A 14,782-nucleotide genomic window follows, 5' to 3' on the forward strand; every position below is an offset into this window, starting at 1 on the left:
GAACGTCGTCTTAGCTGCGCGATCGCATATGAAAATGATACAATATCTGCAATGAGCAAATAAAAGGCTCTGGTGCAATGTAAGTTTTCAGCTTACTAATTCAACAGTAGAGAAAAACGACATGTTTCGTTACGATAAAAGTCTTTTTAAAGTAACTCCGAAAAAAGGCAATCGGAATCTAGAGCAGACAAAAAAAGGACCATGTTGCTACGATTGCTTGGGAAAATTGTATGCTTCGAATGTTGCAACGCATCATTACCAAAAATGTTTTTTAACTCACATGGCGTCTATTAATATTACGAAGTTTTTGTCTTGGCCAATTCACTACATTCAGCGTGAAATGCAATTATGACAATGAAAAGGCAATCCATTCCTTGATCTGTGTTAGACTCAGACAAAGCCAAACCTTTCATGAAGAGCTTGTGCAGTCGTTATTTGATGATAAAGGCAAAACTTGAACTGCAACATTAATTGCTTAACAAGTAACAAAAATGCATGACATACCAGCAATGGTTTGAACGGTGGCTCCACCTTCCGAGCTAGGAGGTCTTCCCAATTAATATGTCTAAAGAAGGAATGTGCCTAGAAAATTTAACAGGGAGCTTGTAAACTGGCACTAATAAAATGGAAAGCAATACAAAATAAATGAATTTGGCTGCAATATTCTACTATGTACATAGAACGTAAAATGGAATGTTGAAAATAACATTTCCCTCTCCCAACAGGAAAACGCTACCAATCATACGCTTACACAGCCATTCGACACTAGATTAAGCAGTAGTCTATAAAGTATTATTTTGAGATGAAAGAGGTTTACTATGAAGAAGATGGCCTTACAAAGGCTAAGGACTAAGGAATCGTGCTCGAAAGATTTTGTTTTTCTTAGAACTACATTCTTAATGGAATTAAGTCACTGGTCTGTCCTCCATCTCCCCCACCCGCCAACCGATTAATCTTTAGTAGCACAAGAGCAGATCTTCAGAGATATTTTGCACCTTCTTAATTGGTTCAAGTTTCACATTTCAATCAAGGAGAATGTAAGCTGTGTAAATCTGACAACTGCTCTCTACTGCTGTAGAGCAGTCTTCACTCTACCATCAGCCTAACTTCAAAGGTTCCTTTATTTGTCCCCTCATTACTGCATGCAATCCTAAAATAGCCCTTTAGGATATACCTGGACCTCTGCAGCATCGAGTGCTCCAGCGCCGAGACGTGAGGCAGCATTCCTTTTTAGCAGCTAAAGAAAAAAAGACATCTAGATTATTGTAACAATATTGAATCATTTAATCCACTTATGTAAATAAGCATTTTGACATGCACACTTACAGCATTCAAATGACAAACGTGAGCCAATAAAGCATGTTGATTACACGAAATGTACCACTAAATGCACATTTGCAAAATAATCACTACAGTGAAGATGTCAAATTCCACACTACTACAACACAACACATTGCCTCAACTTCTAGTCTATCCCTTTACAGAGGAAGGACACTGGTGCCACACGCACAAGGACTAGTAATTGTTGTTTAACCCTCCGATGCTCAGGTTATGGTTTAGTATATATTTTGTATAAGGAGAACCCGAGGAAACACTTTGAGCGAGACTATTAAAGATATCCTTGGTAAAAGTTTGAAAACACTCTTGAGATGTTTCTGCCCGTGGTTCATCAGCTGGCGTCCGAGATGATTCAATCTGGCAGCTGGTATTACTTGGGTAAAAACCTCCAACAATTTTGGTGATCTTTCCATTTAAGTGGGTAGCAATCTCATCACAATTTTTTTGTGATGCGACCACCTTATTACCTATACAAGCTGGACTAGAGAGATCCTTTATAATATTAAAACGTGATTTTGTGCTGTTGGGCGCTTGCAGGATAGATTTAGCATAGAAATGTGCTTTGGACCTGGAGATGGTCTCCTTGTACCGGGCCTGCATTAGTTTCAGCTCTTTCCTGTCTGACTATGTATGACCTTCTCCATTTCCTCTTCGTCTGTTTGCATTTAGACCGCATTGATTTCAACTCCCCTCTGTACCAAGGGGCTGAGGGTCTCCTCCTATTCTTCAGTCTTTTTACAGGGGCAAGCATGCCCAGGGTTCCATTGTTATGGTTACAGTACGTTAGATAATTTTTTTCTCACTGAGTCATTAGGAGCGAAGAGATTTTGATTCGGGAATGTTTGGTGTGTTCTATTTTTTGTTAACTTTGTCCGTCCTCTTCCCTTACGATCGGTCACCGGTCGATTAATATTATTCGCTGATCTAGGCAGTGTAGTCCTAAAATTAATTAAAAAATGATCGGTCCAGCTTTGGGGAAGAATATCAATCACCTCTGCCTCATTCTGATTGGCAAACAGGATGTCTAGGACATGCCCTCCTTGATGGGTTGGCTGTTGTATCAGTTGGTATAAGCTGAGGTTTTCACAAGTTTGCCTTGGGTCTCTCAGATGGTTCCCTAAATTTCCATGATCCCAGAGGTTAAAGTCCCCTAGTATAACCATTCCTGAGTGTGTTAGGGTCAGAGCAGCGATAATGTTGAACAGTGCTTGATATTGGGTGTCTAGACTCGGAGGACTATACTAGACTATTCCTGTTAATAGCCTTCCTTTAGCCTCTTGCAATGAGAAGCCCAATAATTCAATTCCCTCGACATCAACATGCAGTGACATAAAATCCAATTTTTCTTTGAAAATCATCCGACCCCCCCTCCTCTCCCAGAAGCCCTTGGCTTATTGGAACATTTTATACCCTTCTGGACAGGCAAAGCCTAATTCTACAGAGGAGTCCGGGCTAGTCCAGGTCTCTGTTAGAAATAGGGCATCTAAGTCCATATCCTCTAACATATTAGACACCCCTTGGTGGAGCTTTATCAAAGACCTGCTGTTAATCAGGCCACAGTTTAAGATGTAACTGTCATGTATAAGGGCTACTTGTTTCCCCCTAACATCCCTCTCACCGATGTTGAGTAGTTGCTCCTTTGAGTAGCTTATCCTGCCATGACCTTGACTGGGACAAACAGCATGGCTGGCGCGGAGCGCGGACGGGCTTGCATTGCCCTTCCTAAATAGGAAGGCGTATGCTAAACAGCCAACCACTAGAGCGCTAACCAAGATGGCACTGATTGAAAGTGCAGGTGTCACAAATTCCCGCTAAGCAGCGAGATGCAGTGTTGTATTTTATAGTGCGGGTAAGAAATCAAATTTTTATTTGTATTTAAAAATGTTAGTTATTTTCAGCGATAAAAACAATTTCACCAGCCCCCCTGTTCCCAGCCTTGTAAAGCGGCAGCAGCAGAAGGCAAAATACTAGCAGCTTTAAAAAATACTGTCCAACAGAATCATGCGATAGACGCGTTGCATTAAAGTCTATAATGTTCTAGGTTAGCGCGCGCTTGCATTGCCCTTTCTAAATAGGAAGGCGTATGCTAAACGGCCAACCACTAGAGCGCTAACCAAGATGGCGCTGATTGAAAGTGCAAGTGTCCCTTTGGACTCCTCTCATTCAAACTGCATACGAAAACGGCCTTGCAGTAGAAGCCACTGCCCGGCGCTAAGTGGCACCATCAGCCTCCATCACGCAGCTCCGCCCTACTTTGGACACAACACACAGCCACATATAAGCGCCACTTATGGGTGCCGTTTTCAAGTCCTCTTTTTCAGCACCATACGATGCACATCCGGAGCTCTGATGCAAGTCTGACTGAATAACATCCAATATGAAGGCAATTATGGCAGGGAGGAAGGTATGTCACCACCGAAGATACAGGCATCAAACCAAGTGCAGAGGTCTGTCATGGACCCAGACAGCTCCTTTCTGCGATGCCTGGGAGACAAACACATTTTTAAGTACTGTGACAAATGCTCCTTGATGAACCCCAAGGTAATCAGGGGAGCAAGAGGGCACACTTTGGATGGCTAAAAGAAAGAATAAGGAAACCCTACTAGAAGGAATTACCATGTTTGAAAAAAACTTGGCTAAAAATCTGGCAAATGTCACGCTGAGCGCGTTCTCCTAGACAGCCAATCAGGAGAGGGATGTATGGCTAGCACCACTACATCTCTAAGGTTGTACAGAATCAGAAAATGGAAAATATTTCTAACCCGGCAACTGCTTCTTCATTCCTATCTTCGTGCTTTATACTCACATGCTTTGTATACTCCTGCTCAGACGTCTGCAAGTCATGTTTCTTCAAGGAGGTTGTGTCACAAGGGAGCTTGTGACTCGTCCCTTAGCCTACAATGTACCAAGACACAGGGTGTGGGGGCGCAGGAGGCAAAGCATGGGCATTTTGTGTGGTGGCTAACAGATCGATTGTGGGAGTGCCCCATTGGTGAAAATACATTTGCAGCACTTGGTAAATGCTGCCCATTCGTGGAGTTGAGTCCTGATTGGCAGGTCTGCAGATTCATTGTCTTGTCCCGGCAGCTGCTCCAAGCGGGGATCAGATAAATGACATTTCCAATGGCCCCATAGCAAATATTTTGGGCTGGAGCTTCTGGATGTAACACTGCAGTCTGTTTTATGAGGACAAGCCCTTCGAAAACTGAGTGCTAATATGATTGCAATGAGTTCCAGCAGTATAAGAACTCTTATTGTGGTGTCCAGGTACCCACGGTCATGTGGTTGAGATGCATGCACAACCCCACAGACCATGCTCATCGTCATTTGTCATAGCGAGCCCTGAAGGCGGCTGCCCTGCAGAAAGCTCATGATAGGAGTACGTGTTGAGTCCTGAGCTGTAGCAACATTAGATCTTCTCAATGACCCTCTGTATGTGGCATGTCTTGTTAAGCACTCCTGCTGTGGACATACATGTAACCTCCTGTGTGGCACTATCAATACAATAAAGCCATCATCCTCAACCAGTGCTTAGTTTGTAACAAAACAAAAGTGCCTGGGCCCTCGTCAGAGGGCCACCACTGCTTGCACCACCATTTGCCACTGCCCGCGCGGCTAATGACAATACATACACAACTACTAACCATCACACTGCTACAAGTGTCACATTTCGAATTGTTTGAGGCCCCCAAAGCTATAAGAATGGCTTGGGCAGCTGTTATTAGTTCTTAATGTATATTGCATTAATGAACTATTGTTCTGCTCATTTTTTAACTGCACAAACAGCACTACCATGTGGTGGCTGTCATAAGTGCCAGTGTTGACAATTAAGCGTCGGTGCCGAACACCGGAAACCACAAGGCTCAAATTAAGCACTGTCGCCAACAGCTTCATTAACATCCTTATGGTGGGAGGACATGGTCTTCGAAAAAGAGGCAACAGTGGTTGGAATGGCATCGTCCTCTCTTGGTTTGAGTACGCTTTCCCTATGTTGGAATTTAGTAGTCTCTAGAAATGTCTGGATCTGAAGAAGCTAGAGAACACTATGCCAGTGCCGTCCAAGTGTGTGCTAGGATTTGGTATCTGCTGCTGCTACTCTTCATCCGTCAATTGTAAGGAAACGTATGACAGGCGTTTTTGCACAGGTTCGCAACAATTAACACTAGACATTTTGTATACTACTTAACATTTGGTAAATACCCTTGCAGCTGTTGTGACTTCATAGAACAGAACATTTTACTGGTAGTGTTCCCTACTTACCACAAAGTGTAGGTAGCGTTGATGCACCCATGGTATGGCGGCATGGCACTATGCGTCCTTGAAATTGAGAGTCTGTATAGAGTACTGGGATGAAGTCCTGCAGCAGGGTTATGTGGAAGTATTCCAACAGGATTTAGCCGCCTGAGATGTAGGACAGGTCACAGAGTTCTTTTTTGGGGTTCAGGAAGCGCAAGGGTGTAGACTCCTTGGCCCCGTTCGTGAGAGGGCACAAACTCAATGACACCTAAGGCAAGATGGCTGAAACTCAATACATGGATACAAGGTTGTATGTTTGGTGGCATAATGTGGAACTCCACACAGACCGTCTGCTGTACCACGAACAGCACACAATTGTCTGGAGTTAGTTCCTTCCATTGTGGAAGGAATTGCAACCTTACTCCAACATGTGTTGTGTTATCAGGGGGATGAGGGGAGAAATGACAGGTGGATCACTGCTTGGAGGGGGAGGCCCACTGTTGAAGCCACATCTACGCTCTGCCGTTGCCACAGTAGCCACCTATGCAAAAGGACTTAAGTCACTAAGTGCCCTGAAAGGACTGCTGCTGGCAGAATTGCCGTCTGAGTAGGAATGATGATTTAGGACCTCTTCTCATCTGTTTGTGGACAACAAACCTAGGTGTTTGCGTCTGCAGTCCGCCCATACCTTGGCAGACTTTGCACCGTTTTTATTTTTTTAGCATAAAGTTGACGCGAGGTCCGAGCAGATACTCTCCGTCAAGCATTGCAATGAGAAGTTGTTCATCTAAAGCATGAGATTCTTTTTTTTTTTTTTTTTTAATTTTTGAAACCTTTATTGCACATTAAAAGCAGAACAAATACGGGCCTACAACCATCCGGCCGGCCACGACACATTATAAAGCAAGTTAGCAAGCAATGCGGTAACTCGATAGTGTCTGCACACATAATAGCAACCAGCCTAAGTTGCACTGGGTATCTACACACTACCGAGAAAAAGGAGGAGTGAAGGTTAATTTTGAATTTTAATATGTCCGAGATATAAGCAATAAAAGGATCAGCGTTCCAACAATCCACCAATGACCTAAGAGGGCAACGTAACCAGAAGAAATCCAAGCAACAGAAAACGTAGTCAGACTAGCGGCATGAAGAATATGACAGGATAGTGAGATCAAACATGTTGCATGCCAGTCGCCGCCCCCCTCGCACCGAGCCACCCCACTGACCCAAGAAAGAAACAGAAAAGAAAAAGAAAACCAAAAGTAGAGAAAAAGAAGGCCCATAGAAACTGAAACGGACAAAAGAAAAACCCCACCCCCCTACCCCCACCCTACACGCATGCAGAGGCTACGGCCTGCCCCCCCCCCCCCCCCCCCTAGCAGTGTGTCTGTCGCCCCAAAAGAGTACCCGAAATGCAGAGAAAGAAAAGGGGGAAAAAGAGAAATATCACATAAGAACGGAGGAGGGCCATATACAAATATTCAAAACAATCAGCTTGTGAATCTTCGGCCGCCCAACCCCGGATCCCCGACCCATAGAAAACAAATATTCAACTCCACAGTTTATTCCCTGCAGCCCCGACAGTACACTCTACCGCAGTTAAGGATAGGAAGAGCATCCTCAGCCCTGGCCCCTGCGATCTGGGGCACCGACGTGGTCAAGTTGCACAGTAGCCATCTTGAACTGGAGAGGTAAACGGAGCGATCCTAGCAGGGTATGACGCCGCCCAGCAGAGCCTGTCCACACCAAAGTCATGCGAGCAACAATGATAGAAAGGGGGACATCATACTGTTTCAGTCCACTCAAGTCAGCCTGCCAAAGCAATGCCATCCGCTTCAGGAGAAAGTTGCGAGTGTCACCAGTGGAACACAAAGGAAGAGCCAAACATGGCGTCCGGGGACGGCGCTCCGGCCATTGCTCAAACCTCTCGTCCTCAGGCCGCTGCTCCGCCTTGTCAATCAACGCCGGAACGCCACCAGGCTCTCGCACCCTCAATTCCCTTAAGCACACCTGGGTAGGCACTCCACTGTGATCGGGGACAGGATGTGGCGCAGTGTCCTGCAGTCGAGCGCTACCACGTCCCATCGGAGGCACATAGGGGGAAGTAGCATCCAGGCGATCTTTTAAGTCCCGGGCATTATCTTGCATATCAGATCTCAAAGTGCTCAATGCACGCAGGATGTCTCCGACTTACAATGGTGCCACAAAAGTGAATGGGGCAGCGGGTCCCTGCACGCGGGGCTCGCAAGAGTGTTGTAATCCTCGAGGCTGGTCGCCATTATCTCTCCCACCTAGATGGGCGCCCAGTCCGGGTTCCGCAGGATATGCACTAGCGGGGAGCACAGAAGCAACACAAACCATACTGACACCATGCACGGCGCCGGTGCAATAGAAACAATCGGACACCTCACCGGCAGCAGCCCGGAGGAAGCACAGGAGCAGGGAGCACAGCCAGCAATATGGCTTCCACCGCTTCGCCGGCGGAGACAAGCGAGCCAGCAGCGCCGTACATGGACCAGGGCGTAGATACAATGTTGCACTGCCAGTCTCAGTAGTTCCCAAGCGCGATAATGAGCAAGGCTGAGCGGAGCCCCGCAGCGATAAACAGCGCGACTGTTCCCCGCCGGTCGCCTCTTCTCCGCTTCAGAGTCCGAGGAGAGTATAAACATGGCCGGCCATCTCGAGGACAAAGATCCGTTCAGCTGCAGCCGGCGCCAGAGAGGAGACAAGGGCGCCCCGGCACTTCCACTGCAGGGAGCGTTCAGGGAAGCACACCGCTGGATGCAGAATCGTTTCCCGGTCCCGAGGATTTAATGCAAAAGCAGAATTAGCAGCAGGAAAAGTCGCGGACCGGGAGAAAAGCGGAAGGATCGGCGGAGCCGAGGGATCAGGCGGCCATCTCGGATGTAGGCTAGGCTCCTCCCCAAGCATGAGATTCTTAGCAGATTGTGTCTATACTGTTGTTGACCTCCTTGCAGGCAGTGTCAGCAGGGTTCAGGGAACCCTGAACAGTCACAATAGTGATGACCTTCCTTTACAGGACGAGTTCCTGCCAACTCTTGTAGTTAACTTGAGGAAGGTGCTTCACCAACTCCTCTACCTCATCCCAGTGATGGTGGTCATATTTGGAGAGCACTGGAACTGAACTGGCAATCCCCACTGAGTGGCTTACCCCACATCCACATGCTTCCCATCTGAATCAATGTTCTTGCTTTCCTTATTTAGAGGAGCATCGCCTGTTGTCGAAGCCGAGGCTCTCTGTCAGGTAGTATTCATAGCCAGAGAATTAGGCAGGACCTGGCCTCAATGCACACTTGGGGGATCTGGGGCCATCTTACATTTTGTTTCGACCTGCAGGGGACAACTTTAATATTGACCAGGTCCTTGAAGTTGTCTGTATTGCATTTCACCATGCTTTTTAAAAAATTTTTTTTTTTAGCATTGGCAGGTACTGGACCAATCTCTCAGTCTCTTGACAAAAATGTTGATCACCTCCTCAACCCACATGACTGGTTCCCTTGTGATGCTTTGCCACAATTTGAATGACTGTATTGCAGGTATGGTGTCATTTTTCTGGGGAGGGGTGAATTGTGGGTAGGTCTTGACCCGCTAAAGCTCTAGGTCGGCATTGCCTTGGGGATGAGTGTTGCAATTCTCCCGAAGATGATCCCCCTACCCTAGTGTGACATGGTCATAGTACTGAGCATGAGGATCATAAGGCCTCCCTTGGTGTGAGGCTGTATGATCAGAATGGGAATAGAACTGTGGTGACTGCACAAGTGGTAATGTGCAAGGCCAAAAGGTTGCAGGAGGTGTATAAGGCCTAGGGGTAGGAGGCTGCAGGGGCTAAAGGGTGGCCTTGTCCCTAATCGTCCCAGAGATTAGGAAGGGGTGTTGCTCCCCCAGTATCGTTTTCATGAAGGTGAGACTCCTCTTCTCAGATATCAAAGGTATGTGGGTCTGGCAGAGTAAGGACTTTAACTGTAGATGGATGAATGAATATTTTGCTGCCCGACATCTCAGGAAGCTCAAAAGATGAGGGGCATTGTTTGAGTCAGATTTCTAAGCCAATCATGCAGTGGGTTTCAGAGTCTTTTAAAGCAGATTTCGGTTCATAATCGGAGGCTTGGGGTATGGATGGATGGATGGATGGATGGATGGATGGCGAGACTTGGTACCTTTGACTAGAGGCTTTCCTGGAGTCCAGGGTAGTTATGGAAGGATTGGAGGGGGGTGTGTGTGTGAAGGGTGCAGGTCGAGGAAGTTGGGGGGGGGCAAGAGGTCTTGGAGCCAGGGCAAAAGCTCAGTGACTATTGGGGCTCACTGCAGGGCTCAAAGCCCGACTTGCTCAGTAGCAGTGCTCACCCTCGATACAAGGGTGCTTTTAAGTCAACCCTTAGGGGGTTTATGAGGTGATCGCAGATGGGTATGGTGGAATGGAGGCTATACGTGTGGTGTTTGTCCTGAGGCCCATGCTATGGCTCAGAGGGACTTCTTTGTCTGCAAGGCATTGGAGGACACTACCGTAGGACTTCGTTCTCTGTGCACCAGTTGGATACTCAAAGGCCAAGGTTCTTTGTCATTGGTGCTGATGATGTCCTTGGTCTGAAAAGGTCTAGGAACTGTGGGGGGGTCGCAACTTTGCATCTTGCGATGTACCTAGCACTGTCAAATCTCTAGTGGCTAGTCTTCTTGTACTCAAAGGCCTTGCACACTAAACAGGTTGCCTCCTCATGCTCCATAGATAAGTACAGATTACAGATCAATTTCTGGTCAGATCCGGGAAATTTCAAAATGCATTTAGGGCAGAAATGGAAGGCGTTCTCCAAAACAACCTCCTTAGCAGTTAAACCCAATATGAGCTGATCGAGAAAGTCACTTTGACGCTGCTTGAAGTCGAGGCGAGTTATTTCGTCACTGGGGTCGAAACCCGGATGTCTGTCCTGAAGAGCAAGTCGCTTGTTCTTGAGTGGGCACTCGAACGTTCGAACTGGAAAGCAGAAAAAACAAACTGAGGTGGAGTCTTTGTTCTGGTGGGTTCAGGGCCGAGGGTGGACGAAACCTTGTGACCCGAAATGAATTTTGAAGAAAATCACTCTGCGAATTTCTGCGCCGAGCACATGATGGCAGAAGTACCATGTGCATCTATAGCCACACAGTTTCTAGGCAAAGCCACATATATTTATTTGGTCCACCTTCCCGGAGAGATGGTCAGCAAGGGGAGAATGTAGAAGACTGAATCCATTAAAGGCAAACTGCCAGTACTGTTTGAGATCCAAAGAGACCAGAGTCTTCGACTGCACTGGGAAGACTTGAGACCATGGAATATAGAGACAGTTGCATACTGCTCGGTATGGTATACCTAATGTCACTTCTTGTTTTGTGTGTTTCAACTAAGACTCATACCAAAAACTGATGGTAAATTTGTGGGAGGGGGGAAAACATGGCGGCCGGCTAGTCAGCAGGTCGCGGATGTCCGGAGAAGTAGCGGTGCCGAGTCGGGGTGATTGTTGGTAACTGACCGCATTTTTACGCTGATTCAAGGAGGCGTTTACCTGCTCGAGATAACGAGTTTCCTGGCAATTTTGGAGGCAGTCTGCCGGCCGACTGTCGGTGTTTCTCGGCGCATGGCGGAGACCTCCGTGCAGATGAGAACGGAGCGTGAGGAGGCGGAGTCACGTCTTCCAGCGGAGCGAGAGCTGGAGAAGGGCGGCTCAGGAAATCGGCAGAGGACGCCGAATGATAGCCAGGATCGGCACTTTAACTAGCGGAGGCCGGGGGAGAGGAGAAGAAAACTTGGCAAGGTCTATCTCAGTTTCTTCAGAGGGGAAAGGTGCTGAGGGCTTGTTGGAGTCCACACAGACAGTTCATTCAGCGGATATTGACTCGGAGCAAGTAAGGAGTGGGGTGGACACAAAGAAACTGGTGTTGGGGCGTCCCAGGTACCTATTAAGGAGTACCAAGTCCGACAATAATGAACCTGTTCTGGGTAAGCCCAAAGTATTACAAAAAAATTTCAAAAAGTGTTCTGTAAAAGAGGCTAAAACCATTAAGTTAGGGGAGTGTTCCTTAAGAAAAGATATAAGAAAAGGGAAGCAAAAGGGGTCTGAACATAAGCTAGCAGCGTCCCCATCGCTAAATTCATACTTTAAACCAGTTCCTACGGTATTGGTTTTGAAACCACACCCCGTACGCCCAGTTCAAGACTATATTCCCGCCTCTGCTACAGGTAGTGAGGTAGTGCAGCCTCCGCTCGGACTCATAGAGGAGCAGGACTGGTCTGTGCACTTAACTCCAAATCCCTTTCAGGCATTGGCAATTGAGATGGAAGCAGAGGAGGGTGAAATCACGCTAATGACCACAGAAATGACTAATGTGGAGAGTTCTCAGCAGCCGAATAAATTACTAGCTATTGACGGAGGAGGAGAAAGTGAAGAAGAGACAGAGGATTTGGCAGTGGCAGAAAAAGTGGGTGAAGTGATACCCGTGGTGACAACAGACAGTATAAGTATTGAGAGAGCACTGGTATCTCAGGAAGGATTGGATATGGTGCAGATAGCCCTTCAGCAAAATAACTGACATCAGATATGTCGGTATTGGCACTGCTAAAGAAGTTGGAAAAAGATATTCATATGGGTTTTGAAGCCTCAAAAAGAAATCAGGAGCGTATAAGTGCTACATGTAGTCTACTAGAGGACAAACTTGATAAATTAAGTACTCGCACAGAAGTGATTGAGACAGATGAAAGTTATGCAGGGGAGAATTTTGGATAACCGTAAGGAAATTGAGAGTATAAAACTTAAAGATAGAGAGTCTGATGAGAGTTGAGAGATTGGAAAATATGGAAAGGCGTAACAATTTGAAGATCTTAAAACTACCAGAAGGAAAGGAGGGGTCAGATATAAAATGTTACGTAGTACAATTGTTGAAAACGGAGCTACAGTTAGTAGAGACAGAAGAAATGTTGCTACATGACATTCAGAGAGTTCATCGAGACCCCTTCCGGTTGAACCCAAACCGTGCTAAACCTAGAAAAATATTGATTAACTTTTTAACACCTTAACTGCTAATGGTTTTCCCCTCCTGTGCTGCTTAGAAGGCTTTCCCAAGCACAGCTCAACCGTGCCTCATGACGCGCTGAGCTCGTCATGAGCAGCGAAGGGGTTAACGTATAATTTAAAAGAGAAGATTCTGACAGCAGCCCTCAAGAAAAAGAATATAATGGTGGATGGAATTGCAGTAGATATTAGGTCAGATTTATCGTCAGCTACAGCAAGTAGGAGCTATGGGCCAGCTTCTATGAGTGGGGCTAGGATTAGGGAGCTAAGGTTCCTTACATGGAATGTTAATGGTCTTCGGGTAAAATCTAGGAGACAATCGATATTGAAATATCTAGAAGACTCCCTTGCTCACTTGATTATCTTACAAGAGACCCATTTTACTGAGAAAGAAAGTAAGAAGATTTTTTGCGCTCAAAAATGGATTGGTAATTTTTTTTTACACCTCAAGAGATAGTAACGAAAGGGGTGGCATTTTTGATCAGGAAAGGGGTTGATAGTGTTATGGAAGATAAGTCAGCAGATAAAAGAGGTAGATGGGCGATTGTTAAGTTAAGAATGGCAGGGGAAGTTTTGGTAATAGTTGGGTATTATGGACCTAATGTCGATGATCCAACAATATTGGATGACCTAGCGATAGAATTAATGGATTTCTCAGGAAAAATAATTATGGCCGGAGATTTTAATATAGTTTTAGACTGCAAATTAGACAGGACACGAAACAGCAGGGCGGTAGTAAACGGAAAAATGGCGGCTAGGCTAAGGTTGATCATGGCACAGCAAGGGTTATGTGATATTTGGAGACTGAAAGCAGGTCAGCAGTCAGGGTTCACCTTTCATAATAAAAAAAATATAATCAAAGTTCACAAATAGATTTCTTTTTTAGTAGACATTAGGTTGAAAGACTGGGTTACGAAAGTGATACACTTAGGAGCGCATTTGTCAGACCATTCAACTGTTGGTTTAAATCTAGAATTAGGAACTGATGATTTGAGTTCTGTCTGGAGGCTGGATCGTACCATCGTAGCTGATGAAGAATATTTAGAATCTTTAAAGGTTGAGTTACAAATCTTCTTAGATATAAATGAAGGATCGGCCAAAGAAGATATAGTATGGGAAACATGTATGGCATTCTTGAGAGGGAGATTGGGAGCCCAGGGCGCAAAAAAGAGGAGATTATATTATAGCAAGATTTCAAATTTGGAGAAGGAAATACGAGTCTGAGAAGCTAGTCGAATCAAACAAGGGAGAAATGTAACTGAAGATAAAGTTAAAAATAAGCTTTTGGATTTAAAAATAGAACTCACAGCAGTACTCTCACAAAGAGTCAAAGAAAGATGGGGAGCTAGTCAGTTGGCCCACTTCTCATATGGAGAAGGGTGTGGCAAACTGCTAGCGTGGAAAGCAAAGAAAAATCTTGTACGTAACCAAATAAAAGAAATTAAAAAGATGGATTCAGGAGAAGTTATTACAGAAAGCAAAAGAATTGCAGAAGCTTTTCACGATTATTTTGTAAATGTTTATACAGAAGACCTCTGTCCAAAAAAAACTGAAATGGAAAGTTGGTTACATCTCTTGAAACCACTCTCTGTTGACTGGTTGGGAGAGCTAAATAGGGAAATTTCTCAAGACGAAGTGGTCAAAGCGATCAAGGATAGTAAAAGAGGGAAAGCACCTGGCCCGGACGGTCTCCTGGCTGAGGTATATAAAGTCCTAGTGGATATAATTGCTCCCACACTATGTCAACTGTTTAATCAAGTCTTTAGAGGAGAGGTAACTATACCTAGCTCTTGGAATGAGACAACAATCACCCTAATACTTAAACCAGGAAAATCATGTAGTAGCCTGGACGCATATAGACCTATATCACTTTTGAACTGTGATTATACATTTTTTTCAAAATTTTTAGCTGATAGACTCAGCAAGGTTATTCATAAATTGATTCACGAAGACCAAAAAGGTTTTGTTAAGGGGAGATACTTAAAAGAATTAACATATACTATGATTGGAATAATAGATATGGCTTCCAGATATGAGTATCCCTTGGCGGTGATTGCTTTAGACGCCGCAAAGGCTTTTGATAGAGTCAATTTTACATATTTGAAAACACTATTGCAATATCTCAACTTAGGAGAGAACTTTACGCAATC

At 45.3% G+C, this 14,782-nt stretch overlaps 1 protein-coding gene across 1 annotated transcript in view; it reads right to left on the reverse strand.

Moving 5' to 3' along the window:
- RPS6KB1 (ribosomal protein S6 kinase B1) overlaps nucleotides 1–14,782 on the reverse strand; it is a 350,261-nt gene that overhangs the window by 97,262 nt on the left and 238,217 nt on the right. The window contains exons 11-12 of the mRNA XM_086954940.1: nucleotides 1,175–1,237; nucleotides 505–582 (exon numbers count right to left, since the gene is read on the reverse strand). Coding sequence (XP_086811066.1) covers nucleotides 505–582; nucleotides 1,175–1,237 — 141 coding nt within the window. The remainder of the gene's footprint in view (nucleotides 1–504; nucleotides 583–1,174; nucleotides 1,238–14,782) is intronic.

This window comes from Lissotriton vulgaris, chromosome 2_1 (assembly GCF_964263255.1).
Source record: "Lissotriton vulgaris chromosome 2_1, aLisVul1.2, whole genome shotgun sequence".
Taxonomy (NCBI): domain Eukaryota; kingdom Metazoa; phylum Chordata; class Amphibia; order Caudata; family Salamandridae; genus Lissotriton; species Lissotriton vulgaris.